General features: G+C 42.6%; 1 protein-coding gene across 1 annotated transcript in view; it reads left to right on the plus strand.

Annotated features, from left to right (window-relative positions):
* The first annotated feature begins 2,419 nt into the window (after positions 1-2,419).
* The window catches only part of KIZ (kizuna centrosomal protein), a 121,295-nt gene continuing 96,156 nt past the window's right edge, over positions 2,420-27,558 (plus strand). Inside the window, exons 1-4 of the mRNA XM_007454530.1 lie at positions 2,420-2,504; positions 9,061-9,123; positions 13,758-13,920; positions 22,552-22,644. Coding sequence (XP_007454592.1) covers positions 2,425-2,504; positions 9,061-9,123; positions 13,758-13,920; positions 22,552-22,644 — 399 coding nt within the window. The 5' untranslated portion in view covers positions 2,420-2,424. The remainder of the gene's footprint in view (positions 2,505-9,060; positions 9,124-13,757; positions 13,921-22,551; positions 22,645-27,558) is intronic.

A 27,558-nucleotide genomic window follows, 5' to 3' on the forward strand; every position in this document is an offset into this window, starting at 1 on the left:
TGAATTTATTAAAAGTCTGTCACCATTGAGAATGCATAATTTTAGCATAAATACTCTAGAAATATTCATTTAATTGCTAGGTGTTAATAAATGGATCCTGCATCTAGATTGTCATATGTCATTAATAAATCAACCAAAGAATGCAAATTATAACTATTTTGAATTACCTATTTACTGCTTAATTATATTTAATTTTAGACTCTCCTAAAATGGCCGAATAAAAATTTTGGATGCTAAATGACTGCCTTATCTGCTTACTCTGTGTATTTGCTGAAAATAATTAGTTATATTAATTGGGGATTTTTTTCCTTAAAAAACTAATATGGGTAGGGATGGTCCTAAATAAAATGTCGCCATACATGCATTTTTTTGGCCAGGGTTGTAGTAAAATATTGTTTGCACTAAAATCAGTGAGCAAACCTTTGCTCACTACCATGGTATCAACTTGGTATAATGTGATGTAACAACTAAATAAAAGTAACATCAGTACTACCCTTAGATTCAGGCAAGAGGCCCTACCTAGGCTTCTATACACTACAGAGCCTGTTCTGGACTTTGTCTGGCCATGCCACTCCATACAAGGCTAGGAGGCCCCAGGGCCATGGGACATGCCTGCCTGGAGGTCTCTCTCTCTCTCTCTCTCTCTCTCTCTCACACACACACACACACACACACACACACACACACACACACACGTCCTTCTAGGACACACTCCAGGTGTCCATCACCTGGACATCCCCTGATCAAAGAGGCCTAAGCTCCTTTCCAAGGCCTTTAAAGACCTCTTTGCTGGGTCCTGCTTGCTAGGATGACCGACACTGGTGTGCTTACCCTTCAGCCTGAGAAGTGACCAAGAGGAGGCTGAGGTGGGGATGAGGACAGAGCTAGGACTTGTGGACTGGTATGGGGGAGGGGGATACTGGGGTGGGGGCCGGTAAGGCTGGGTAAGGAGTCAGAAAACTAAATTCCCCTGTATGAAATCTCCCCTTTTATGAAGGCACTTTGGTCAAGGTAGGAGGGACCATATTTTATCTACAATTTGTCATCTTGATTTTTAATTGTTTAATATTTCAACAGATGGCATGAGGGTCTCCATTCATCCTCTTGCCCTGGACCTAGCAAATGTGAAGAGAAGGCTGAGTAACATCATCATTTTACACTGCAGACCTTTGAATGGCCCATCTCTCTTGCTGATGATCTATTTCCTAGTTTGTCACACCTAGCACACAAGTAAGTGAAATTAATGACAAAGAAAAAACAAAAGAAGTGAAGAATAAGAGACTAAAGAAATTCTATAGTTTCTTTTTTCCTGCCCTGTGGGTTTCAGAATACAGTTATGGTTCTTCAGAAAGATTTTCCCCCAAGTTGGTGATGATGATGATGATAAAAACTGATGCTTCTTCCTACGTGCTGGGACCCCTTCTAAACACTTACACACATTAATGAATCTCATCATTATAGAAACGACATAGGTGGGTCCTGTAGTAACAGCCTCCCAGTTTTACATACGAGGAACCCTGGGGGTAAAGAAGGTGATTTGTACGTGGTCACACAGCTGGGCAGTGGAAGAAGGGATTGGAGCTCAGGCGGCGGGCTCCAGAGTCCCTGATGAAGGGCGTTTGTCCTCTGAGCTCTGTCTGCACAAATGTCAGCTTTGCAAGCAACTTGCTGGCAACTTCCCCCTCTTCACCAGCCAGCAATATGATCTGCAGCCTTAGCCACAGCCTCAGGGTCAGCACGGGCTTTCAGCTAACGGGGTCTACTGTCAGGGTTGAGCATAGCTGCTTAGGACTGAGGATTTTGTCTTTTTCGTGTTTTGTTTTGCTTTTAAGCGCTGGTAGGAAAACAAACAGCACTGTGCCCAGCACTCAGCAAATACTGGTAAGAAGGGAAGGAAGGAGAGAATGCACTTGGTAAAGTTAAAGCAGTTTGATGCCAAAGACAAAAATGATCACGTGATTACTCCCGCCCAGCCTCCATCCTCTACCTAGGGGGCGGTGATCACGGGGTCGGCTTCAGACCTGGCCTTCAGAGAAGGGACCCGCCCGAAGGAGGGCCAGGGTCTCTCCCACGAGAACTCCGAACGGTTAGGGTAGAAGAATACACCAGCCTCGAAGCAAAGAGGCCTGGGCACTGAGTCGCAACACCGCCTCTTCTTCGCCGGCTTGCACCCCGCCCTCTCCCACGGCGCCCCGCCCCTCCTAGCCGTCTGCCCCGCCTCCTCCCCGCCCCTCCATGGCGCCACGACCCCAGGAAGTTGCCCCACCCCTCACAGCGGCGTGCCCCCGCCCCTCCACGGCGCCCCGCCCCACCCCGTGCGGCGTCGGGGCGCAGCGTCTACCCGCGGTGCATGGTGGGGCCGTTGCCTCGGACAACTCGGGCCCAGGCCGTCTGGAGGCTGTGAGGCGTGGTTGCGGCGGTAGAATGCACCGGGCCTCCGCGCCCCTGGCGAGCCCCGACTACTACGAAAGGCTGGGCCGCCTCCAGCACGGGTTGCGGGACAGGTACGGCCTACCCGGGGCGGGGGCGGGGAGTCGGCCGGCCCGAGGGTCCGCCGGAGCCCTGCCCCCTGTTCCTTTCTGCTGCCCCCGCCCGCGGTTCCCCTGGGCCCGGGTCCAGTCCTGCGACGCCCCCCCAACCCCCGACCTCGAGCTCCCGGAGGGGCCTGGAGGACGGAGTTTACCAGAGACACCTCCTTATGGGCAGTATCCCACGGGAGCGTGCGGCCTTGTCGCTGAATGTGCCCAGAAGTGAGAGCGGGAGTCTCCTGCCTGTCACTCTCAGTCCAGCCCGTGAATTTCTCTAGTCCCCTTCCACACGCTCCCCCCACCCCCCGGCCGGCTCTTCACACTGTCATCCCACCCTGACAGCTGCATCAGTGATGACAGGTCTAGGAACGCAGGCGGGAGAGTGTGTGTGTTTGTCAAACATGTGCCCTGTTTAAATGCAGGAGACTTTTTTGTGGGGCCAGATCTCCAGCGAAGGGATGACATTTCCAGCGGGAGAAGCCCAGCTTTCAGAGGGTTCGTGATACCTTAAGACATGAAAGATGAGAACCACTGAAGAACAGCTTGATCACATAAAGAGAGAAAATTATAAAGCAATTTACTATGAATAACTACATAAAAGATAGGCTGTTGAAATTATTATTCAGTTGCTAAATTAATTGGAGTTGGAAATCTCATTAGTCGACAAGAAAGGAAATAGATTTTTGGATCTCTTGATAAACAAAACGTTTAATGAGTGTTAAAAGTTACAAAACCATTATAGTGAAGAGAGCTGTGTGTTTGATGATTCTAAAATGACAATAATTACATGGAAGGTAAAGGCAGAAGTTACTGGTTTTGAAAAGGAATTATATTCAACCTATGCTAGAGTTAATTCTTGTTTAATATTTATAGAGCATCTACAAGAGGCCTCCTTAATCATTCTGACTGTATTTACTTCTGAACCCTTTTCTACATCCTGTTTTCTTTCTGACATACCACTACTTACCCACCCACTCACCTCACCTCCAACTTAAAAAAAAAAAATCACTTCCTGCAGTGCCTTCATTAAGAGTCAAGATAGTGCTCTGTGCTTTGGTACACTTACAGTGCGCTGTGTTCTGTTAAAAGAGTGGCTTAGTTACCCCAGGCCTTTAGTTATTTGTATTTCTTAATCCAAGTTCTAATTTTAAAATGTTACTGGTTCAAATGGCATTTTTTTAAGAAAACTAATTGTGAGTTCTCATTTTTGCTTCCTGTGCTAGGAACACCTGGCTGTTTATAGTCCTTGTGGTATAATTTCTGTGTAATGATTATTACTTTATGTCTAACATGTAATGCTTTCACTGTTAAGCAAGGTGAGGCTGTTGAAATTATATAAGGAATTTGAGTCAAATTTTACAGCCTATTCATGGTTCTGCATTTGGAGGTTTGTTTCATTTTTAAGTCAGTACAAATTTGTTACTGTGTGTATTCATTTTTCATTTTAAAAGTCCATAACTAGGGCTTCCCTGGTGGCGCAGTGGTTGAGAGTCCACCTGCCGATGCAGGGGACTCGGGTTCGTGCCGTGGTCTGGGAAGATCCCACGTGCCACGGAGTGGCTGGGCCTGTGACCCATGGCCACCGAGCCTACGTGTCCGGAGCCTGTGCTCCGTGACGGGAAAGGCCACAACAGTGAGAGGCCCGCGTACCGCAAAAAAAAAAAAAAAAAAGTCCATAACTAATTCTAATGCATAGTTAATAAGTACAGAGGCAAATCACTTCGGATACAAAGAAAACTGCAGGACCGCTGTGGAAACCTAGGTTCTAGTCCACCAACAGTTGTGTGACCTTGAGCTGGTCATTCAGCTCCCCTGACCTGCCTTCGTCACCAGAAATGAAGGGCCTTGAATACTATGTAAAGTAAGGCCACAGATTTTTTTTCTCTAGTAGAGCAATGAGCCTTAAAGTAAAAAAAAGTCTAAAGCTGTTAGTTTTGCAAAGCAGCAAGCAATGAATATTATCGTCTGTATCCCATCTGAGTATTTGTATGTACCTGTTTGTTTGTTTGACCAATCCCCGTGACCATAAGGACCTTTATCTCCTTAAAACTCGAGTCATTTTAAAGGCTGCAACCCCGGGTAGTCACAGCTGATTTGTCAGTCTGAAAATGTCCTGGGAATGGTAGAGAAAAACAACTTGCCCTTTCTCAGTCCTCTTAGAGGTGGGTTATTGCAATGTTAGCTGGTCTAATAACTGGGCCCTCCCCTTGTAAGTGGTGTATTTCTAACCCAAATTGTCTTAGCTGTACTCACACATAGATGTAACTTTATATTCTGAATTTTTTCCTTTTTGTATACAGTGTTTTCTCTGCATCATGGCAAAAGCCAGTCACTGAATCTAAAACAGCCCGATGGAGTGACTTGTTACAGTGTGTTCAGTGCCACAAGCATGGTAGCAACATGAAAGTGGAATCGACTCTTACAATTATATAAAAACATCCCTTGAAAAGGCCCATTAACCAGCCCCAGTTTTTTCAATGCCAATATTGATTCAGAGTGAGATACCATAATAGTCCAGAAATTGATGCTGAGATATAAATTGAGTAAAGCTGAAGATGGTATTGAGACAAAAATAGAATAATAAGCAGCTTACAAGGAGAAAACTAAACCCCATGGCTATACTTTAAGGACCACCCAGCTGTGTAAAACTTTGAAAGGTCCAGGTCAGAGGTGCAGGTGATTGAAACCGGGGCCTATGGATACACATCTCAGGGCTGGGTGTTTAAAGATTCTGAAATAGAGATTTAAGATGCAGCAGTTTGGGCTTCCCTGGTGGCACAGTGGTTGAGAGTCCACCTGCCGATGCAGGGGACACGGGTTTGTGCCCTGGTCCGGGAAGATCCCACATGCCGCGGAGCAGCTGGGCCCGTGAGCCATGGCCGCTGAGCCAGCGCGTCCAGAACCTGTGCTCCGCGACGGGAGAGGCCACAATAGTGAGAGGCCCTCGTACCGCAAAAAAAAAAAAAGATGCAGCAGTTCTAAGATGATCCTCCCACTAAGCTTTTCTCTGGCTTTTTATTGGGGTAAATATCTTATTTTAAGTCTTGAATTTAAAATAGATATGAAAGTCATTGTCGGGGGCACTGCAGCTTGGATGTGTTTAGAAAATGGGCCTGTGAAGAAGAGTTAATGAGATCAGCATCATTTTGCCTGGAATTAGAAGGCCAAGAGGTGTTTGTGATTTTTCAGTGTTTGAAGGGTCGCAGTAGAGAAGTATGACCAGTGGACGTCTGTATGTACTGAAGACAGAGCAGGAACACAGAAGTTTTACATTCATTATTGAAAAGAACTTTCTGCTTGGGAGGTGATGGATTCCCATAAAGCTGGTGGTCCTTTTTCGTTCGAGGTCACGGGCAAATTTTTAAAATTATTTTGAAAAAAGTTCTAGCTTACAGAAAAGTTGCAAGAATAGGACAAAGACCTCTAATATTCCCCTCACCCAGATTCCTCAACTCCTTAACATTTTACTACATTTTCTTTTTCCCTTTCTGTCTGTCTCTCTGCCTGTCTATGTGAAAGCATGAGACTTCTTTGAACCATTTGAGAATTGCAGATATGATGTCTCTTAACATGATCACTGTATAAACCTTCTAATCAGGAAACTAACATTGATATACCAGTCCACAGGCCCCAGTCACAGTTCACCAACTGTCCTAACACTTTTTTCTTTTCTGGTCCAGGACCCACCTGTGAACCAGTGTTGCCGTGTCTCTCCATTCTATCCCAGTCTGGAACCATTCCTCCATCCTACCCTGTCTTTCGTGTTCCTGACAGTTTCATAGAATAAAGCTCTCATCCCAGAGGGTGATCCTCAAGCTGTGTCCGTCTGATGGTTCCTCATGACCAGACAGTGATCGTGTTTTCTTGGCAGGAATACCACACCTGTGCTCCGCGACGGGAGAGGCCACAATAGTGAGAGGCCCTCGTACCGCAAAAAAAAAAAAAGATGCAGCAGTTCTAAGATGATCCTCCCACTAAGCTTTTCTCTGGCTTTTTATTGGGGTAAATATCTTATTTTAAGTCTTGAATTTAAAATAGATATGAAAGTCATTGTCGGGGGCACTGCAGCTTGGATGTGTTTAGAAAATGGGCCTGTGAAGAAGAGTTAATGAGATCAGCATCATTTTGCCTGGAATTAGAAGGCCAAGAGGTGTTTGTGATTTTTCAGTGTTTGAAGGGTCGCAGTAGAGAAGTATGACCAGTGGACGTCTGTATGTACTGAAGACAGAGCAGGAACACAGAAGTTTTACATTCATTATTGAAAAGAACTTTCTGCTTGGGAGGTGATGGATTCCCATAAAGCTGGTGGTCCTTTTTCGTTCGAGGTCACGGGCAAATTTTTAAAATTATTTTGAAAAAAGTTCTAGCTTACAGAAAAGTTGCAAGAATAGGACAAAGACCTCTAATATTCCCCTCACCCAGATTCCTCAACTCCTTAACATTTTACTACATTTTCTTTTTCCCTTTCTGTCTGTCTCTCTGCCTGTCTATGTGAAAGCATGAGACTTCTTTGAACCATTTGAGAATTGCAGATATGATGTCTCTTAACATGATCACTGTATAAACCTTCTAATCAGGAAACTAACATTGATATACCAGTCCACAGGCCCCAGTCACAGTTCACCAACTGTCCTAACACTTTTTTCTTTTCTGGTCCAGGACCCACCTGTGAACCAGTGTTGCCGTGTCTCTCCATTCTATCCCAGTCTGGAACCATTCCTCCATCCTACCCTGTCTTTCGTGTTCCTGACAGTTTCATAGAATAAAGCTCTCATCCCAGAGGGTGATCCTCAAGCTGTGTCCGTCTGATGGTTCCTCATGACCAGACAGTGATCGTGTTTTCTTGGCAGGAATACCACAGAAGTGAATCATGACATCAGGGACAAGGTCACAGCTGCATTTAAGGGTCTTTCTGTCGCCATAATTCAACGGCAAATTGCTTACACTGTCCAGTCAATCACTCTTCATTATCATATTGATCATGAAACCTTAGAAGGGGAATAAATATTTCTAACAGGGAAGCAGTTATACCACGTTTCCTTCACTTCTCTTCCAAGTCCAGTCTTAATGAGAAAGTAAAGATCTGTGTGAAGCTACTAATTTAAAAATTTGTGATTCTGTAATCTTTTTCTTGTTTAAACATAGGCACACCCCAACCAAGGAATGGACTGTGTTCCTCAAGCAAAGACTAGGTGTTTGGATTTTGGACACCATTTTCCCTTTAAAAGAATTTTGGTTAAATAGTGGTTTCCATTCTAGATTACAATAAGCAGAAAAATTTACTAAACCTATAGTATAGCTAACAATGTAACTTTGGGGGTTTTTTATTGGGAAAAAATCGACTGAAGGAAAACAGAAGCTAATAATTAAGGGCTCCCAAGTGAACATGGCCTCGGCCCTTTCCCTCAGGAGGCCAGCCTGAGTGCCCATCCTCCTCTGGACTCCTTTGATTCACAGTCTTTTGTTTTGTTTTGTTTTTTAGCATTTTTCTCTTAGACATTATGTGATTTCTCATTCAGCCTTGGTTAATTAATGTCGACTTAGATTACCAGTTTGACTTCAGTTGAAGCTTGTACTTTGGTGGTCTTTGAGCAGAGCCATCTGTGGTTAAACCTCCAAGTGCTCTTTTTGAGACTGGGATGGCTTCCTGTTCAGCAGTTTTACCCTCTAGCCCCTTGGTTTTGGCTGCTGCCACCTTTTCTGCTGTCCAGTTTCCCCTGCTTCTTGCCCAGGCTGGGTATGCAGGTGGGCATGTCAGCTCTGTCCTCTAGCTTCCTGCCAGCACTTACCTGAACATCACAAGCTGTCTCTACTGGCGATACCTCTGGGGACTAGCAGTCAGTGACGAATCATGGCGATGTTATCAAGTTATGAAAGGAAATGCCTTCAGTTCCAAGTAGTGGTGTCAGGGGACCTGGTCTCCCCCAAATGTGAGTAAGGCCAAGTCTGCTTCTCAGAGATCTCTTCCTGACTCAGCCACGTGGCCCTGCCCAGGCTTGTCTGGTTGGGAGCAGAGCGAGCCCCCAGCCTTCAGTCCAGGATGGATTTATGGAAGCCTTGTGTGTGGAACCCCCATTGTTCTCAGAGATGCTGGCCATGTTGTATTTTGCATATTTATCTTGTTTATTGTCTGCCCTTCCCCCTTGAATGTCACTGCCTGAGGGCAGGGACCTTGGTTGGCTCATTTACCAGGTCAGTCTTCACCTAGAGCAGAGCCTGGCTCACCACTGCACTCAATAAATAACTCTTGCTGAATGAATGAACCTGCTTCCCAGCCTTTTCTCACTACGTTTCCCCATTTACTTTGAGAATCTTGTTCTTTTTGCTTCATATTGGTGTCCTTTTTGCCTTTTAGACTTCCCTAGTGAGTGCTAAGTACTTTTGTGTCTTGAGTTTCAAATGCAGCTGGCATTTTCTGCTTCTTAGAGAGACCAGAGAAGCATTCTCACAAAGGAGATCATGTTCTAAATCTGCCTGCCTGTTAACCGATCAGTGTAATTTATTCATAAAATATATTCTTTCTGTATTATAGTGAAAAGAAGAGATTGGACCTGGAAGGGAAACTCTATGAATATAATCAGTCTGATACATGCAGGTAAGATATGACAAAGTTTTAAAACCAATTTGCCTAAATTAATCAAAATTTAACCCTAATATCAATATATGTTACAAATACCATAGTTGTAGTCCTGTTGCCATCCCTTATTTCTAATGTGTAATCGTTACAAGTAAACACTGCAATTTAATACAATCACTATTAAGTGTAAGAATAAATTTGATGAAAGTATAAGATAAAAATTATTGTATTTTCATTATTTGATATTTGTGTTATTTCAGGAATCTTTTGCTTCAAAAGCTTAAGAATAAGACACATTATAGTCTTATCTTTTTGGTCACAATTTAAACACATTGAATCTGTGAATGACTGAGTCATAATTATTACAGCTGACCTTTCAACAAACTGTTGTAGGCAGGGTTACGTGGTGTCTCATTTGTTCATGGGTGTATGACAATGACTGTTAAAATTATTCTGAGCAGTGGATAATATACATATTATCCTTTTTAGGTTACTTACTCTAACATTAAGAGCAAACTTTTAATATTTTTAATTACATTTTAAGGAAACTGAACTTTATCCTTAAGCCAAATATATGGTGTAACCTCCAGTATTATTCATAGGAAAGTTTTCTGGCTGTGATAGAGTTAAGTTTGTGACGTATCCACTTCATAGTACGAGTGAGAAATGAAAACATCTCATCCAGAAGAGAGAGAAGCCAAGAATACTTTAAAACCAAAGCACCCATCAGGTCCATTTTTCCTCATCTCCAAAATTATTCTTTCGCTTTGTTTAGTGTCCATACTTCCAAAGCTACCAGAGTAGACAGACATGTGTTTCTAGCGGCTCCAAAAGAGAGGGAGAGTCAGCAAGACAGTGGAAGAAATAGCAGTGATGTGGATGCTGTGGCCTCAGAAGTGGGCCCTAAGTCTGAGAGGATCGTGGCAGTTGCCATTTTTCTAGCCCCTGACTACAGGGACAGAAGACAGGGCATAGACACTTCCTACAGCCTGTTCTCAGGTGGCTTCCCGGCATAATGGTGGTAGGCCGGGTGAGATGAGAGACCAGTGGGAATCTTCACCAAGCTTCGGCTGGCTGAATTTGTTCCCCTCTCTCAGCCTCTCGTTTCCTGGAAGACAGAGGGTATGGTTTGCTAAAAATATGCTTTCTTTGCACATAGGATAAAATCCAAACCATCTAACATGGCTGCCTCAACCTGATTCCCCCAGAAGGCAGAGTCTGAGACAAGGGTTAGTGTGTAGGTGGTCATTTATTTTAGGAAGTGGTCACATAAAGGGCTGGGAAGAATGGAGTAGGAGCTGGTAACTGCTGTGGGCACCTGCGGCTCCATCTCTCTGCTCCTCCCAAGTGTCCATTCAAGGGAAGGAAGAGGGGGGCTCTTTATCTATCAGTTCCTGACCCCTGTTGGTCAGGGCCATCTCAGGATGTGTTAACTCCTCCACACCTTCAGGCTTTCCCTGCTGCAAATTCAGAAAAGCAGCCCTGGGAAAGCAAGATACCATGGGTGGCGGATCCACCTTATCTTTGATAAAGGTGGCAGGAATATACAGTGGAGAAAGGACAGCCTCTTCAATAAGTGGTGCTGGGAAAATTGGACAGGTACATGTAAAAGTATGAGATTAGATCACTTCCTAACACCATACACAAAAATAAGCTCAAAATGGATTAAAGACCTAAATGTAAGGCCAGAAACTATCAAACTCTTAGAGGAAAACATAGGCAGAACACTCTATGACATAAATCACAGCAAGATCCTTCTTGACCCATCTCCTAGAGTAATGGAGATAAAAACAAAAATAAACAAATGGGACCTAATGAAACTTCAAAGCTTTTGCACAGCAAAGGAAACCATAAACAAGACCAAAAGACAGCCCTCAGAATGGGAGAAAATATTTGCAAATGAATCAACTGACAAAGGATTAATCTCTAAAATTTACAGGCAGCTCATGCAGCTCAATAACAAAAAAATAAACAACCCAATCCAAAAATGGGCAGAAGACCTAAATAGACATTTCTCCAAAGAAGATATACAGACTGCCAACAAACACATGAAAGAATGCTCAACATCATTAATCATTAGAGAAATGCAAATCAAAACTACAATGAGATATCATCTCACACCAGTCAGAATGGCCATCATCAAAAAATCTAGAAACAATAAATGCTGGAGAGGGTGTGGAGAAAAGGGAACACTCTTGCACTGCTGGTGGGAATGTGAATTGGTTCAGCCACTATGGAGAACAGTATGGAGGTTCCTTAAAAAACTACAAATAGAACTACCATATGACCCAGCAATCCCACTACTAGGTATATACCCTGAGGAAACCAGAATTCAGAAAGAGTCATGTACCAAAATGTTCATTGCAGCTCTATTTACAATAGCCCGGAGATGGAAACAACCTAAGTGCCCGTCGTCGGATGAATGGATAAAGAAGATGTGGCACATATATACAATGGAATATTACTCAGCCATAAAAAGAAACGAAATTGAGCTATTTGTAATGAGGTGGATAGATCTAGAGTCTGTCATACAGAGTGAAGTAAGTCAGAAAGAGAAGGACAAATACCGTATGCTAACACATATATATGGAATTTAAGAAAAAAAAATGTTATGAAGAACCTAGGGGTAAAACAGGAATAAAGACAGAGACCTACTGGAGAACAGACTTGAGGATATGGGGAGGGGGAAGGGTGAGGTGTGTTAGGGCGAGAGAGAGACATGGACATATATATACTAGCAGCCGTGGCTGCAGGAAGAAAAGTTAGGCTAGGAGGAGGTGAGGTGGTGTGGTGGTATACCAGAGCTTCTATTATCTGCCCCTGTTTAGTTTTCATCATTACTGTCTCTTGCCAGCCTCTCCCTAAAATTCTTCATGGACTGAATCCTCGGTTTCTGGAACGTGACAAGGTCTTGTATAGTGAAGCACGTAGACTTTCTTGCCAGGTGCCTCTGTTTAGTCTCGGCCTTGCCAGCACTTAGCCAGGCAACCATGGGACAGTAACTTCAATATTCTGTGCCTCTGTTTCTTCATCTGTCAAATGGGGATGGAGATAGTTATGAGAACTTAATAGAGCCTTAAAGCAGGGTCTGACCCAGAGTAAGAGTCAATAATTTATTGTTTATGACCATTTTTTGTCAGTATCACTGTTACTCTTATTTATTGCCTCTGAGCTTTCCAACATGCTGTTTCCTCTGCCAGAATGTTTTCCCCTCATCTTCTCACTCTTGCTTTCCCCAGTTTTTGGTTAACTGTTAATTCATCCTTCATGTCTCAGCTGAAAATTAATTTCCACTGGGAAGGCCTCCTGGGCCCCTTCAGCTAGGTCACACTGCCCAGTCTTTAAGAGTCCCTTGCAGTTTCCCTCATAGCAGCCATCACACTATATTGTGTGTATCTAAGTTTTGTTTCCCTGTTGTCCCAAGCTGCATGGCTTTTGTATGCAGAGTGCTGACTGTATGAATGACTGCATGGAGGGCTGGATGACTTGTTGATGTGGTCAGCTCCGAGGGTTAACATGAGGGCAGGAGTGAAGCTAGACTTTGGGTGGAGAAGGCGTGGTTCCTGTTGTACCTACTCCAGGTGGACTCTAGTCGTAGCCAGCAGCCTCCCCAAGTGCCTGCGTGGGAAAGTATGTTGGGTTCCACCTCTGTTACTGTCACTTGTGTCGAAAACGGCAGGCATGGGCAGCAGTACACCCAGTCCTGAGTTTTTTGTTCAGAAGGAAAAATGGGGACAGCCAACCAAAATCAAAGCACAGAATTATTAGCACGATAAAGAGTTTCCTGAAAATTATTGGCTTAGAGGTGGGAGTTTAAGGTCTATTGTTTAATTTTTAACATCTCCAGCGTCTCTGAAAATCTGTTTTTGAGGGTGAACATTTTTATAGTTTGCAACTTATTTTCGCTTGATGAGAGAATGTTGAATAATTAATTGAGCCAACAGTGGAAATGCTACATACCAGGTACTCTTATGACTTAAATACTTGTGAAGAAGAAAGAGCTGAGAGGAGCAGTGTTGGTAATGAGGGGAGAGGGGCTGCACAGTTCTAGCCGCCCACTGTGTCTTTTGATACTGCATTTTGGATGAGTCTCCAAAGGTTTCTTCACAATTTGAGTAGAGTGGCAATCCATGTATTGTTATAAAATATTTTCATAATACAGTATGTTATTGTAGTTTCTAAAAAAAATTTTAAATACCTAAATGAGAACTTTTGGGTCATTTTAAATTTCAAAATTTCTTAATGTTTATGGATTGTGGTGCATAGTTTGATTCTATTTCTATATGAGCAGGTAGTTTTGAAATTGTCACATAAAAGAACGCCATTGGGCTGTTCATCTGAAAAGGGCCACCTAGGCACGGCTCTTGACACCACACTTAATTTTGAGAAAGAAATCCATATAAATCTTTATGTGTGAGTGGTGTAATGAGGTCTGAATATCCATTTCTCAGGAGAGTTATGCCTAGAGGTGATACCTCAGTGATGCTGCATTAATTTCCTCTCTAAAAATGCACATGCATCCTATCCTTTAGGCTGCAGCGTTTGGGTAAAATATCTTAGAATACATTGTCTCATTAACAATTTTGTTAAATTCTCCTCAGAGTTGTTCAAGTCTAACTCCATCGTTTAAAAATCTGCTTTTATTCTTCTAGAGTTAAGCTGAAGTATTTAAAACTAAAGAAATACCTGAAGGAAATATGTGAATCAGAAAAGAAGGCTCGTACTCGAAACCAAGAATATTTAAAGCGGTTTGAGCTGGTCCAGGCTCACGTTGGACACTTTACCACAAGTTCAGAGAAGCTGCAAGAACTGAAGGTGACATCTCATTTTGTACTGTTTTCTTTTGTCCTTTTTAGCTAAGATTGGGACTAGTGAGTAGTAAGTTTCTGGTCCGTGGCAGTCACTAATGTTCAGTTGTTCACCCGTAAGTTAACTGTCAGTTTTCTCTGGGAATTAATTACCATGTGACCAGATTTTGATCAGAGAACTGGAGATTGCATTTTCTCAGATTTCTACTTTATTTGAGGAATTACTGGAACATCTATACTTTGTTACTCTACACAGGTAGTTAAACGGGCACGGCCTCTGGCCACACCTGACCTGGCGCCTGGCACATGGGATCTCCTGGCCTCAGGACTGAATTTGAGCAACATAAGGTTCCCTGTGGAGCCTGCTTCCTTCTTTAGAGGTTCTTTTACTGTGGCCTGAGCCCCACTGTTCTGGGCAGGCCGGGTGTCGGTGGGAGACTGGGGGGAAGAACTGGCCCAAGGACTTCACCCTCATGCCCGTCGACTCTGTGAGCCAGAACAGCCACGCTTTCCCTGCCCTCTCCGACCCTGGCCCCCACTCCCTTAGGCTGCCTGGCAACCTTCTGCTCTACAAACTGTGTCAAGCATGGAGGGCTAGGCCTTGTTTCTCACCATTTGTGCTGCTCAGGGCTTTTGCCCAACTTAACCCACCTGCGTACTGGTTACCGGAGAAGTTGGCTTCAGCACTTCCCTTTCTTTATTTTCCTCTCACAGTTTTCCCCTAGCCTTGTATAATACAGATTTTAAGTACACAGGAAAATAATTATTATAATGAACATTCATGCTGTGGTCTGAATGTTTGTGTCTCCCTTCCCAAATTCATATGTTGAAATCCTAACCTCCAAAAGTGATGTTATTAGTGGATGGGGCCTTTGAGAGGTGCTTAAATCACGAGGGTGGGGCTCTCATGAGCGGGATTAGTGCCTTAACAGAGGCTCCAAGGCACTCCTGGCCCCTTCCACCAGGTGAGGACACAGTGAGAAGGTGGTAGCTCTGAACCAGGAGGGGTCTGTCACCAGAAGGCAGCCGTGCTGACATCTTGATCTTGGACTTCCAGCCTCCACAACTGTGAGCAATACATATCAGTTGTTTATAAGGCACCCTGCCAGTGCAGTTTTATTACAGCAGCCTAAATGGACTAAGACAGCTCATGATCTAACCAGATGCAACAGTTGTAAATATTTTGCTATATTTGCTTTGCCTGTGTCTGTGTATGTATATTTTTTCCTGACCCATTGAAAGTATGCAGCAGAACCCATGACATTTCTCCCCTAAATACTTGAGTGTGGATCCCTTCAGAACAAGGACAGTCTCCTCCATAATCATACCATTATCACACCTAAGAAAATTACTAATGATTCCATAATATTATTTAATATTCAGCCAATATTTCAGTTTCCACAGTTCCCTTCAAAAGTCTGTTTTTCCAGACCAGGAGCCAACTAGGGTACACATTACATTTGTTATTGTGTCTTTTTTAGTCTCTTAATCTAATTTGGTTTCCTACCAGTCTTCCTTGTTTTGTTTTGTTTTTTCAATGATACTGGCTTTTTGAAGAAGCCAGGCCAGTTGCTTGTAGAATGACTTACATTCTGAATTTGACTGGTTATTTTAACTTGTGTAGCATCCCCTGTGTTTCCTGTAAACTGGAAATTTGGTCTAGACTGGCACTGCCCAGTAGAACTTTGTGGTGATGGGAACCTTCTGTCTCGGTACTGATGCTGTCTAATACAGTAGCCACTAGCTGTACATAGCTACTGAGCACTTAAAATGTAGCTTGTGACACTGAGGACTGAGTTTTTGTGTTAAATTTAGTTAATTAAATTTAAATAGTCACAGCTGAGGTTATACATTCTACTGCATCCCATCAGGAGGCTCATGAGCCATGATGTCAGGTGGTCTTGTTTGAGCCAGGCTGAGTTTGATGCCTTTGTTAACATGGTGACCTCTAGGTCTCTCTTTTGTAAGGTACCTTTTTTCCCTTTGTAAATTAGTAAATAATCTGTGGAGTGGTGGCTTGACATCTTGGGAGTACCTTGTTCCTCAACAGCCTTTTGCCTAGCGGTTTTAGAATCCATTAATGATGCCTGAATCAGTTATAGTGGAGGTTGTGAAATGGTGATTTTCTAATTTGATCTCATCTTTTACATTTGTTAGCTGGCATTCTATGAAGAAGAGCTTTCTTTTCTCCTTTTTCTCCCTCTCTCTGTCTAAATGTCGCTCTGGGCTTGTGAATATTTAGTCATTATATTATCAATTACTGTAATAATTCTTTTTTTTTTTTTTGTAATAATTCTTTTGTTACTTACATTCTCCCAAGTTTTGCCAGTGAGAGTCTCTTCGAGTTGGCTCCTGTGTCCTTTCGACAAGATGTTCCAGGTTTACCTTATACTTCCCTGCCTCAGACTTGGAATTAGCCTCTTATCTGAGGAGCTGTGGTTCCTTTGGGTGGGAAGGGGTATTTAGAAACCAAGATCTGGAGGCTAGATGTGCTCAAGCAATAGTGAGTCTTAGCTACAGCACTCCAGGTTTTAACTCTTAGTGTTCAAGTAGAATGCTTAAGGCTCAAAAAGCAATTGTTATCAACATTGTAAACCTCTTTTCTTTTCAGAGAGTTCAAAGAGAAAATAAAAGTGGTGGACAAAGCAGGGAATTTCTTCTTCCCAGTGGAATAAAGGAAATAATCGAAGTTTTCCTCTTATTTTCATATTGATGCTTTACTTAATTATTGATTTCTCATTATAACCAAATGTGAGAGGGAGGAATTTGAAAGGAAGTATCATCCTTTGTAAATATTTCAATATTGAGAGCATTTGTTGTGTATAGTATGATGTGTTAAAAAAAAACTTGTCTCATGAGCTACTAAAGAATATCAGCATAGGGGACCATTTTCAAGAAAAGAATGATAAACTGTATTTCTAGGACTATGTAAAGCTTTATTCATAAATATCATTTAAAAATGACACAGATATTCCTTTTTGAATTTTGGAGAAGGAATGCCTTTTTAAAAATCTGCTGATGGCATAAAAGGGCAGGTCATGTAGCTGCAGTTGGGAAACATACGTGTTCTGTGGAAAACTGTACATTGGCTGTGAACCAGCCAGTGATGCCCGTGACACCACCACCTCAGCAAGCTGTGCAGTGAGTGGAGTGTCCAAGCAGTGGGGGGTCGTCCTGTTTCTTCCTGCCTCTTCCTTTGTGCCATGGCCAGTTGTGGACTTAGGAATACCAGAGCCACTTGTCTCCCTTAATCCCACCCCACTCCCGTGTCACATCTTCACCTCACAGAAGTCTTAGGAGAGAGGTATTCTGGTCAGCACCTACGTGGTGTATTTGCCACACACCCCAGAATGCCCGGGGCGTTTTCCCTTGACTAGAGTATAGTTAGTGCCAGTGAACTTCTAACTGGTGGAAGTCCAGAAAGTGAAACAAGGTGAAGCATTGTGAGAGAAGTGGGGATTTTGCCCAAATTATATTAAGTGAATTTCTCCCTCTTTGTAAGACAAGGCCCACTTAATTGTAGAATGTTAAAATCTTTTAAAATGGGGTGAAAAACTTTTTGAAAAGCCGTTTCAACTGATTTTATGAATTATACTACTTTATTTGGAGTCCTATAATAATTTTCAGGACTTTATAAGGATAGTGATGTATCATGTAGTTTTGTAAATACAGTTTTGTGGCCATATTGCTACTTGTCAGATGGATAAAGAGGGTGAATAAACTCAGTTCACGAATATAAATAGGAGAATCACCAGTGTTGTGAAGAGGGTGCCCCTCTCTCCCTCTTCTTGCCCCCTCACCACCTCTCCCCACCCCGCCCACTTCACCTCTGTTTCCCCTCCCTCCTCGCACTCCCCACCTTGGCAGCTTTAGTGGAAGGGCCCAGCTGGTCCTTAGAGCAGTTTTCCTCAGGTGCCCTTTGCTCTTGTCTCAGGTTGGCTTTTCTCTGAAGCTGACCCTGAGACAAGGGTTCGGATGTAAGTGGCTTATTTGGGAAGTGCAAGGATGCCAGGAGGCAAGTGGGGAGCTGAGACAGGGAAGGACAAGTGGCCAGAATGGGGGTATTAAGTCAACTACCACAGTCGGCACCTGGAGCTTAATTCCACAGGGCAACTCCACCAAATGGTTCAGAGCATTTGGGAGATGCATAGCCGGGCTCCTGAGCATCACTGATTGAGGACTGCTGGGGGAAGGGCACAGGTGTGGGGAGCTCATTAACCGTGTGCTCCTGTAGGCAGAGCAGCCTCCCCAGGCTCTGAGGGGCCTTAAGCACAGAGACAGGGGTACTGGAACTTAGGAGCACTGAGAAAGGTCACATGGCCATGTGTGGAGCATTGCCAGCATCTGCTTTGGCCTCCTGCATTCAAGTGCTGGGCTTGGGGCTGGCATGTCAGGGCTCAGGGAGGGTCCCTGGCCGGGAGCGGGTCATCATCTGGTCATGTCTCCCCTCTGCCTGAAATCCTTGAGTGCGCAGCCTTCTCGGGACAAAGCCCAGGCGCTGATCTCTGCCTGCCAACTACCCACAGCTTCAGCCTTCCGACCACCCACAAGTTCTGTTCTCTCTCTGTCCCTCTCACACAGCTATACGGATGTGCACATTTTCTCTCCCCACCCTGTCCCCTTCCACCCTCTCCCTCCATCCCCACCCCTCACTCCTGTCTCCCCTGCTCCCCTATCCCAGTCTTCCTCCTGCCATCTCCCCTCCCCTCCTCCACATCTCCATCTCTTCCCCTCTCTCTCCCACCGCATGTCTTCGCACCATGCCTCCACATCTTTATCTCCCACACATGCACGTCTGCACTGTCTGCTACACACGTGCTGAATGGTTTGTAATTCCTTGAATGCGCCACATTCTCTCCTATGTCCTTCGACTCGGAGGACATAGAGGAGACCTCGCTCCCTCTATGCTGCCGTAGGTCTATGTCATATGATCTACATAAGCACCTCCTTCACGGTACTGTCATTGTTGCATGTCTGTTTCCCCACCTCACCGTGAGCTCCTTGTCTTACTATTTCAGTGCTCTCAGTGGCACATAGTAAGTGCTCAGTAAGCACTGACTGAAAAGTAATTCTTCCATATTCTTGTTTTCTTTTATGGACCGTAAACAACTATGTGAGGATGAACGTGTGTGATTGGACCCATGGCAAACCACCCAGGAGCATTTGTGTTTGATAGCAGAAGCATTTTGAAGACATAATGTCATTATTTAAAGATGTGATCTTGTTGAAAATTCAGTCATCAGGTTACATGTGCCTATAGGGCATAAAATTTGAAGAGAACAAATCTTTTGAGCTCTCATACAATTCCTGCTAAGCACTGTGACAGCCACTGTGGGCAGAGCATGACCTTCTGGGTCCTGAAGACAAAGTCTGTAACAAACCCCATTTTTTTGCCTGTTAATATGTCCTAGTTGAATAAATAAATATTCCTCCTTATCTTTTGGTAAAAGTTCCACGTTTAAGAGGAAGCCCATATACTGGAAAAAAACAGGAGAGGGAAAAACAAAAAGACTGTGAATCTCTCACATTCATCTGAGAGTCACATTAGTTTATTTAACTCTCTGTAGCCATCCTTCAACTGTAATGTGCAGAGGCCAGGCCAGCTGATCTTCAATGTCAATTCAGCTCTGTAACTGAGAATTACTGTACAGTTTCAAAGACCAGTGAAAAAAGGAAGCTTATGAAAAAGGTAATACTGGCACTTTCAGGCAAGTGGTGATGTGACGAGGGAAAACTGAAGGAATGTAAGTGAGAATACAGGAGAAAAGAAGGAAACAATGAAAACTGGGGCACATTGTGAGTATGGAGAGATCCCAGACATGCCAGGACCTCCAGCTCCTCTTCCCACGACCCCAGATTACCGTCAGCAGATTTCATTAGTTGAGCTGAAATGAATCACCTGTGCAGAGTAAGGAAGTGAGTAGGAAAGGCCTTCTAAATTTAGGTGGGCAGCAGCAAATCCAGTGCTGTGAGGCAGTACAGGACAGAGCAAGTTCCTGATTGGGAGATGAGAGGATTGTCCTTAGAGAGGCTCTAGGCCAGCAGATGCTACTGAGGCGTGAGTCGTTTGGCCTCTGAAGCAGCAGATCTGACTGTGAGGAATCTAGGCCGCGTGGCAAGAAGGGAACGGGGACCTGAGTCTGCACCCAAGAGAAAGGATGCAGTGCAAGCCCTCCTGTATTGTGGAGATAGAAGAGGCCCATGGGACCTGATTCAGAGAAGAAATAGGGAATAAGACGTGAAAGACTGATGGTCAGAGAAATAGATGTACATGAGGACACATGTTCTCCTGCTTCATCAGGCATTTTTAGCTGGAAAGCCTTGGAGAGATTCATCTGTGCAATGTTTCCCAAACTTAAAAAATAAAAAAACCTTTTAAACATAGTATAACCCTTTGTTTAAATGCAGATAAAGGAGGAAGTAGAACTGGGGAGCCCTGTGGGTTGAGAGTCCCTGCTCTCCAGTGTTCAGGAGGTGGATTGGATGTATAATAACCGAGTACTGTATATATAAATAAAAGGCAAAGAAGGAGAGCAAAGACAGTTGTAGGTGCAAACCCACAGTCCTAGGTCATGCAGAGTTATAGTTTGTGTCGATTATCAATTTATCATAGTAACTTGTAAAATTTCAAATACATTGTATAGTGTTTATTTGCATCATTAATTTGGAAGAGTAGCTACAGTTCAGATGTATCATATGCATTGAGAACAATCTGCATTGGACTTTTTTTTCAAATTTTTTTTTTGCAGCACGTGGCTCTTCGTTGCGGTGAGTGGGCTTCTCTCTAGCTGTGGCATGTGGGCTTCAGAGTGCGAGGGCTCAGTAGTTGTGGTGCTCAGGCTTAGTTTCCCCACGGCATATGGGATCTTAGTAGCCCCACCAGGGATCAAACCAGCGTCCCCTGTATTGCAAGACAGATTCTCAACCACTGGATCACCAGGGAGGTCACCCTGCATTGGACTCTTGAAGATACTTTCCCTGCTGTTCTTTATGAAGTCCTGAAGCAGTTAGCACTTTTTTGCTTCAGTAAAATGAATAATACTCTTATATTTCCATGAGAAAGTGCTCTGTCTTTTGGAGTTGTGGTTCTGAAATGATCCCATAATGAGGAAGTCAGGTACAATGCCTGTTGCATGTTTATAACTGATCTCAAAGAGCATAAGAAAACATTTGTAGCCACAGGAACAAAGAATTTTTGTTTAAGGTTTATTATTTAATAAACCTCTGTTTACTTTGTTTGTCTGTTTTGTAAATCACCCCTCATCTCTTTTTAAAGGTATTTTCTCTTGGAATTTGTAGAGTGTGCCTGTTTAAAGCTCTTGGGGTTAAAAATTAAATATCTGTTGAGTTCAAAGGAGTAGGTATAGAACAGAGAGATGTAAATTGTATTTTCTTAATTGCCTTCTTTCTTTATCTTTTCTTGGCTTGTTTTGTCATTTTTACTGGCCTTATGAAACTTTGATTTAATTAGGTCTCTATTTATATCATTACTGCCAATCTACTGTGTTAATAGCATTCTGATAGAGAAAAAAGAACTCCCTGCTTAACATATTAAAAATGGGGCAGCATATAATACCTTTTAAGATAGTTTGAGGGAGACAAGTCAATTTTGGTTATTATTGTCTGTTCACTTCTTGTGTGTCAAAACAAAAGTTCGGGCCTATTTTATCTTCGGACTGAGAACTAAGAAAACAGTTTTCTAATTTGGTTATCTTATAGGTGTGTTTCCAATTGCAGTACATCACTGCCTCATTTAAAAAATGTTCTGATACTTATCTGTGATGGACCACAAGCGGAGACTTTTTAAGTCTTTACTTACTAACATATGAATCAAAGTGCTTTTTATGTGTTGCTTTTAAGAAAAAGTCGTTTTATGATGGAATCACTTTCATCAATTATAGTGTGGTAATGACACAGACATCTTTATGAGTTATTAGCACGAGAGCAAACTTGATGCCTGTGGTGCTGATCTTTGACATCTACAGTGTATTTGTATCCGGAGTTTGCAGGGGACACGGGTTCGTGCCATGGTCCCACAGGCCGTGGAGCAGCTAGGCCCATGAGCCATGGCCGCTGAGCCTGTGCGTCCAGAGCCTGTGCTCCACAACGGGAGAGGCCACAACACTGAGAGGCCCGCGTACCGGGGGGGAAAAAAAAAAAAAAATGGAGTTTGTTTCCAGTTGATGATCTAGCAAATAATATACTCAGTTGCTATGACAAGTAGGACCATGATATTATGTGGATACCATACAGATAAGAAATCAGTAGGATTGCTTTCTCTTCCTTTTTTTAGGATAGAACTTTTCAGAAGAGGCACCATCAAATGTGTAACTTTCATGATAAAGTAACTGGATTTTTCATGATAGCTTAATATATCAAGGTTTTATTTCCTAGATTGATGAAGGACTAAGTGAAAATCCATCAAATGTTATTTTATTTAAAACATGTAACATTTTATAGAATTCAGCTTTTGATGCGTTATTTGTGAAATTGTCTGTTTTCTAACATAAATTGAGTTTCTCAGCAGTTTCAGTTTTTACTTTCTCTTTACTGTTCTTTTTATGCTGTAAAGTCTGAAAAATATAAATAGGTGCTAGTTGTAATAATATCCACAAAACCAAACTTTGTTTATATTTAGATTGAATATGAGACTCAAATTAAGAAGATGCAGCTACTCTCAAAAGATAGCCTGGGAAAAAAAGGTGAACTGAAAGATGAAGACAGAGAAAAGGTAATAAATTTAAATGATAAACTTTCTGTTAACGGAGGATTTTTGGCGTGTTCATCTTTTAGGATACTGTTGTAAATAAAATCGTCTTATTACAAAGATCTTTTTGATTAAACTTTAAGTGATTATTTAAAGACATTTGCTTATAGAGTATTGCTTTAATGTATAATTCAGTTAAATTTGCTGAAAGGCAGTCAACTGTGGCTGTAAGAGATAGATTCCAAAGAAAACCTCAGTGTTGTTAGTAGGTGAAATTTTGTTTTTCTAAATAATGCTTTGTAGCTGCCTTTTTTTTAGTTCCAGAAATGTTTTAAATGAGAAGTAAATGAAATGTGGCATTTTGCTTCTTTTCTTTGTATACGTAATTTTGTACATTTTAACCTTTTCATAGATAAAGTGGAAAGAAAGGATTGCATATCTCAGCAACAGACAAAATGAATGGCAAGGAATACTTAAATAAATTCTGCTATGTATCTGCCGTAATGCAGGCTTCTAATCCTCCCGCCTATCTCCATATAAATGATTCTGCTCAAGACCATAGATGTTTTCTTCACTAAAAGCAGTAAAGCTCTTTTAGATGAAATGTCTAAAAACATCTTGTAATAACTTGGAGCATGCTGGCAAGAGTAGTCACTTGTGACTGTGTGAAACCCCCTCAGCCAGTCGATATTGTAATAAGCAAAAATGGGAGCATCACTCCATTATTCAGAGAAGCCAACAGCATGCTTCCTCCTTAGGCTGCAGCATTCATTAAGAAAAGCTTACTGGACTGAAAGCTGGAAACAGATGATAACGGGATATGATTTTCATATTTAATGCTTTCCTTGGAAGAGTATGTGTGCTACAGATTGATAGAAGAATCAACTGCTACTTTACTAAAAGACTTTCAGGTTTGCCCTATAGCTACCGATGGAATCATTCAGCCAAGAAATTAACTTTTTTTCCTTTTACCTGTTTTATATATCTGCTAAGCAGGCTGCCGGGCTGCCAGTAAATGTTATTATGCAGTTAACTGTTTGGTATTTAAGACTCTTATCAGAAAAGAAACAGAGGCCACACTATTTTGTTTTTATAGTAGGAGCAAGGTTTTAGTTTTTCTTTTTTCCGTGCATTAACAGGCATTAATCTGAGTTTATAGGAAGTTTTAGTTTTCCTTCCCAGAGATTAAAAAGTTAAAAAACCTAGAACTTTAGAGCATTCTTTAAACTGTAAGATACAAAACACCAAGCCCCAGCAACCCTGACCTATATAAAAAGGCCTTTAATGATAAATGATTTCTCTGCCATTAGATGTATACCAAATGTGGTATGATGTGATAGACTTCCGAGACATTCAGGCAGTTTTTCTGTTTGACATTTGGTCATGAAATAATTGACGTGTTTTTAATCTATAATCTAGTTTGTTCTTTCTGTGCTGTTCCTGATAGACACCTTGTTAGTATGACAGTGTCAATGGTACTTAAATAAAACGGGAGACTTTTTTTTATATTTGCACTACTGATTCCTTACCTTACATATAGTTATATAGTTTGCTTTTAAGTCATATTTAAAATTAGGGCAAGAGACATATAGCTGACAACTCCTTAAAATGTTACATAGAATAATTAGAAGTGTTTCCTTTTTACTGGAATGTGTCATCTCCTTAAAAACTTTTGACTTTTGACTGTATGTGAGACTCAATTAGGTAACATTTTGAGACATAGCTTGCCTTTTTCAGTTTCCCATTGATGTTCTATCAATTAAAAGGTAAAAATATTTCAGCAGAACCCTGAATTAGTTAACACTTATTATACACTAAACCAGAATTCCTTACCGTATGGGGTATGTTTTATCTTTCAGCAGTCACATGAGTTAGTCCCTGTGCCCAGAGCGCTCGTCTCCAGGGACTGGCCTGAGCACGGTGGTTGAATTCAGTAGATCGTTGTTGAGTGAGTGCTGTTTAAGAAGCTGCAGCAGGTCCCTCTAGGAATGCCACGATGCTTGCCCTTGAGGCGCTTCCCACAAAGCGATGTTCTTTCTGAGGCCTGGGATAGTGTGTGCTGAGTCCCAGCTACATGGAGAAAGAAAGTTTGCTTCCTCTGCAATGAGTCCTCCACGGCCTAGGGGAGAAGGTGGTGTGTGAGCTGGTGTGAAGGGTGCCAGTCACTGGGTATTTGATAGACATTCTTGGGTCTGAAGATGTTGTGAGTGAAGGAGTGGAAGCAGGAAGCCCGGCGAGAAGCCATCAGTCTGGCTAAAGGCAAACATTCTTGCAGGGAAGTGGGAGAAAATGAGCTTGGAAAGGGGCATCGTGGAACTCAGTCCAAGGCTCGAGGATTGAAAATTTCCCCCTGGGATCAGTGTGTGTGCACATGCATGATGGGGCAGGTGAAGCAAGGACTGGGGCTCAGAGCAGTTACATCACAGGCGCAGGAAGGCAGGGCTGGCAGTGCTGTGCAGGATGCCCTGGAGGAAGGAGCTCATGGGACGAGAAAACCAGGGTTCATTCAGACGCAAGGAATGAACCGAGGGCCTGAGTTGGGGTGGCCATTGAGATGGAGAATGCCAATGAAGGGGAGAGGAGCTGTCAAATTAATGATAATTCTGAGTTATGAAAAGATAGCTTTAAAAAGTGGTTGTGCAGCTTTCAACCAGAAGCAGCAGCTTGAATGCGCCACTAAGAAGAATGATCAGGTAGTAGTTGTCTGTTTTTTCAGTGTAGAACTTTAGCTCGGTTTTATAATAGGAGTCCAGTGTTTTCATGCATCTAGTTGCTGCTCTTCAGAGTCATGTGTTCTCTGAAGAGAAGTAATCATTGATCTGTTCACCCCCCTAGTTTGTTTCTAACATTAGTCTACTAAGTTGTTGTTAATAGACAGAAAAGACAAAGTTCCGGTCCCCATTTGACTCCTCACAAATTTTACTATAATATAGTAATCCTTCTCTATTATACGTTGCCATTTCTTATTTTGGGGTGAACCCTTGTTCCATTAGTCTCTAGGCATGTTCTTCTTGTTGCCCAGCTTTTTTGTATCAGTGGTGACTAGAGCATACACATAAAGACACATCAAAACATATGCACCCAGGAGAGGTGGAGATGGCATTAGTGAATGAGAGCATAAACCTTGAGGTGGGATTTGTGAAGTTTCTTTGAACTGTTACACTGTGAAATATGTTCTACTAAAAGCAGAAGTGAGCTGGATACTTCACAGAAAGATTATACTCTGCCAGGGCTGGAGAATGTGGAGGACCAGAGAATTCCATCACAGGGCTAAAGGCTGGTTGGGGAGTTCCACTTCCTCTGTTGTAAACCTCCCTGCAAGGGTCACGTGGAGAATGACTCTGCAGATTGTTACTTCCGCTTCTAATCCTAATATTAACAATGGGGAACAGTGACTGCACACGTATTTTGTCAGGGGCAGCATTAAGCACTTCATATTCATCAACTCATTTAATCCTGTCAGCAATCCGGGAAGTAGATACTATCGTATCCTCATTTTAGAGAAAGGCTCAAAGAAGTTGGTTAACTTGCCCAAGACTACACTGCTAGGCAGAGCCCAGACTCAAACCCAGACCATGTGGCTTCAGCGTCCATGTTATTAGCCATGTTGCTACACTGCCTTCCAAGGTAGTATGGGTGAAATGCTCCTCGAAAGTTGGGAGAAATTCCTGGTCAAATAAAAACAGCCTAGCCATATCATGTGAAATATTTCAGTTATTCATTTAGATGCTGCATTTTCACCTAACCTTGGGAGAGAGTGAAATGGTCTCCCTTGGTGGTATAATAGTCCAGCTGAATCAAGTGAGATCTGATTTTGCACCGGTTGAATTGAGTAAGAAATTAGGCATACACTTCAGATTCATTATTGGGGATTTTTTTTTTTTTTTCAAAAAAAGCTGTGGTTTAGTAACACAATTTGAGTTTAACTCATTCAGTTTTGAGTATTGTGGCATAAGAGATGGGCACTGGAATCCTCGTATTTGGGTTTGGATCCTGTGACCGAGAGCAAATTGTCCGACCTTGTAAGTCTTGCTGGAGTGAGTATAATAACAATGGTTGATTTGAGAGTTTAAAAACGTAATGAATAGAAGTCTGCTTGACACCTGGTAAGTGCTTGGCACATGTTCAGTGATCCTCTTACCCCTGTCCCCACTGTCACTGTCGTCAGCCATCTTCCTTCTCCACTGGGGTGGCCGTATGAGGGTGTCCCTGGCTTTCTACCACTTACCTATGGGAGTGGGGACAGAGAAGCTACCTACCAATTAGGAAATGAGAAGTAAAGCCCTTGGTGGTAGCAACTCATAATAGATGATTTTAGCATGATTACAATACAGAATAACTTACAGGACATACCTTTGAAGCCTGAATTTAATGGACCCATTTAAAAATTTAGGTAGTTCTAACCTCTGTTGGATTTAGTGGCCAGTCACATCTCCTCTTGGCCTCAGTTGTGAAAATTTGGTTGAGTCTCGAATCTATCCCCTTGGCAAAATGAAGAGTTAAAAATCACATTGTCATGGTGTCTTAGTCGGCCTGGGCTGCCATAACAAAATAGCACATTTTGGGTAGCTTAAACAACAAATTTATCTTCTCACGCTTCGGGGGGCTGGATGTCTTAAGATCTGGGTGCCAGCTGGGGTGGTTTCTGGTGAGAGCTCTCTTTGGTTTGCAGGCGACTGTCCTCTCTCTGGGTCCTCGTGTGTCCTTTTCTCTGTGCACGTGTGTGGAGAGAGGCAGATCTCTGGACTTTTCCTCTTCTAAAAACATCAGTCTGTTGGATTAATAGACCTCAGTGAACCTTAGTTACCTCCTTCCAAGCCCCATTTCCAAATATAGTCACATTGGAGGAGGGCTTCAACATAAGAATTGGGGGGGGGGGCACAATTCAGTTTATAACACGCAATAAAGTAAAATAATTCCTTCAGGATCGTTATATGT

Source organism: Lipotes vexillifer, unplaced genomic scaffold (assembly GCF_000442215.2).
Source record: "Lipotes vexillifer unplaced genomic scaffold, Lipotes_vexillifer_v1.1 scaffold365, whole genome shotgun sequence".
NCBI lineage: Eukaryota > Metazoa > Chordata > Mammalia > Artiodactyla > Lipotidae > Lipotes > Lipotes vexillifer.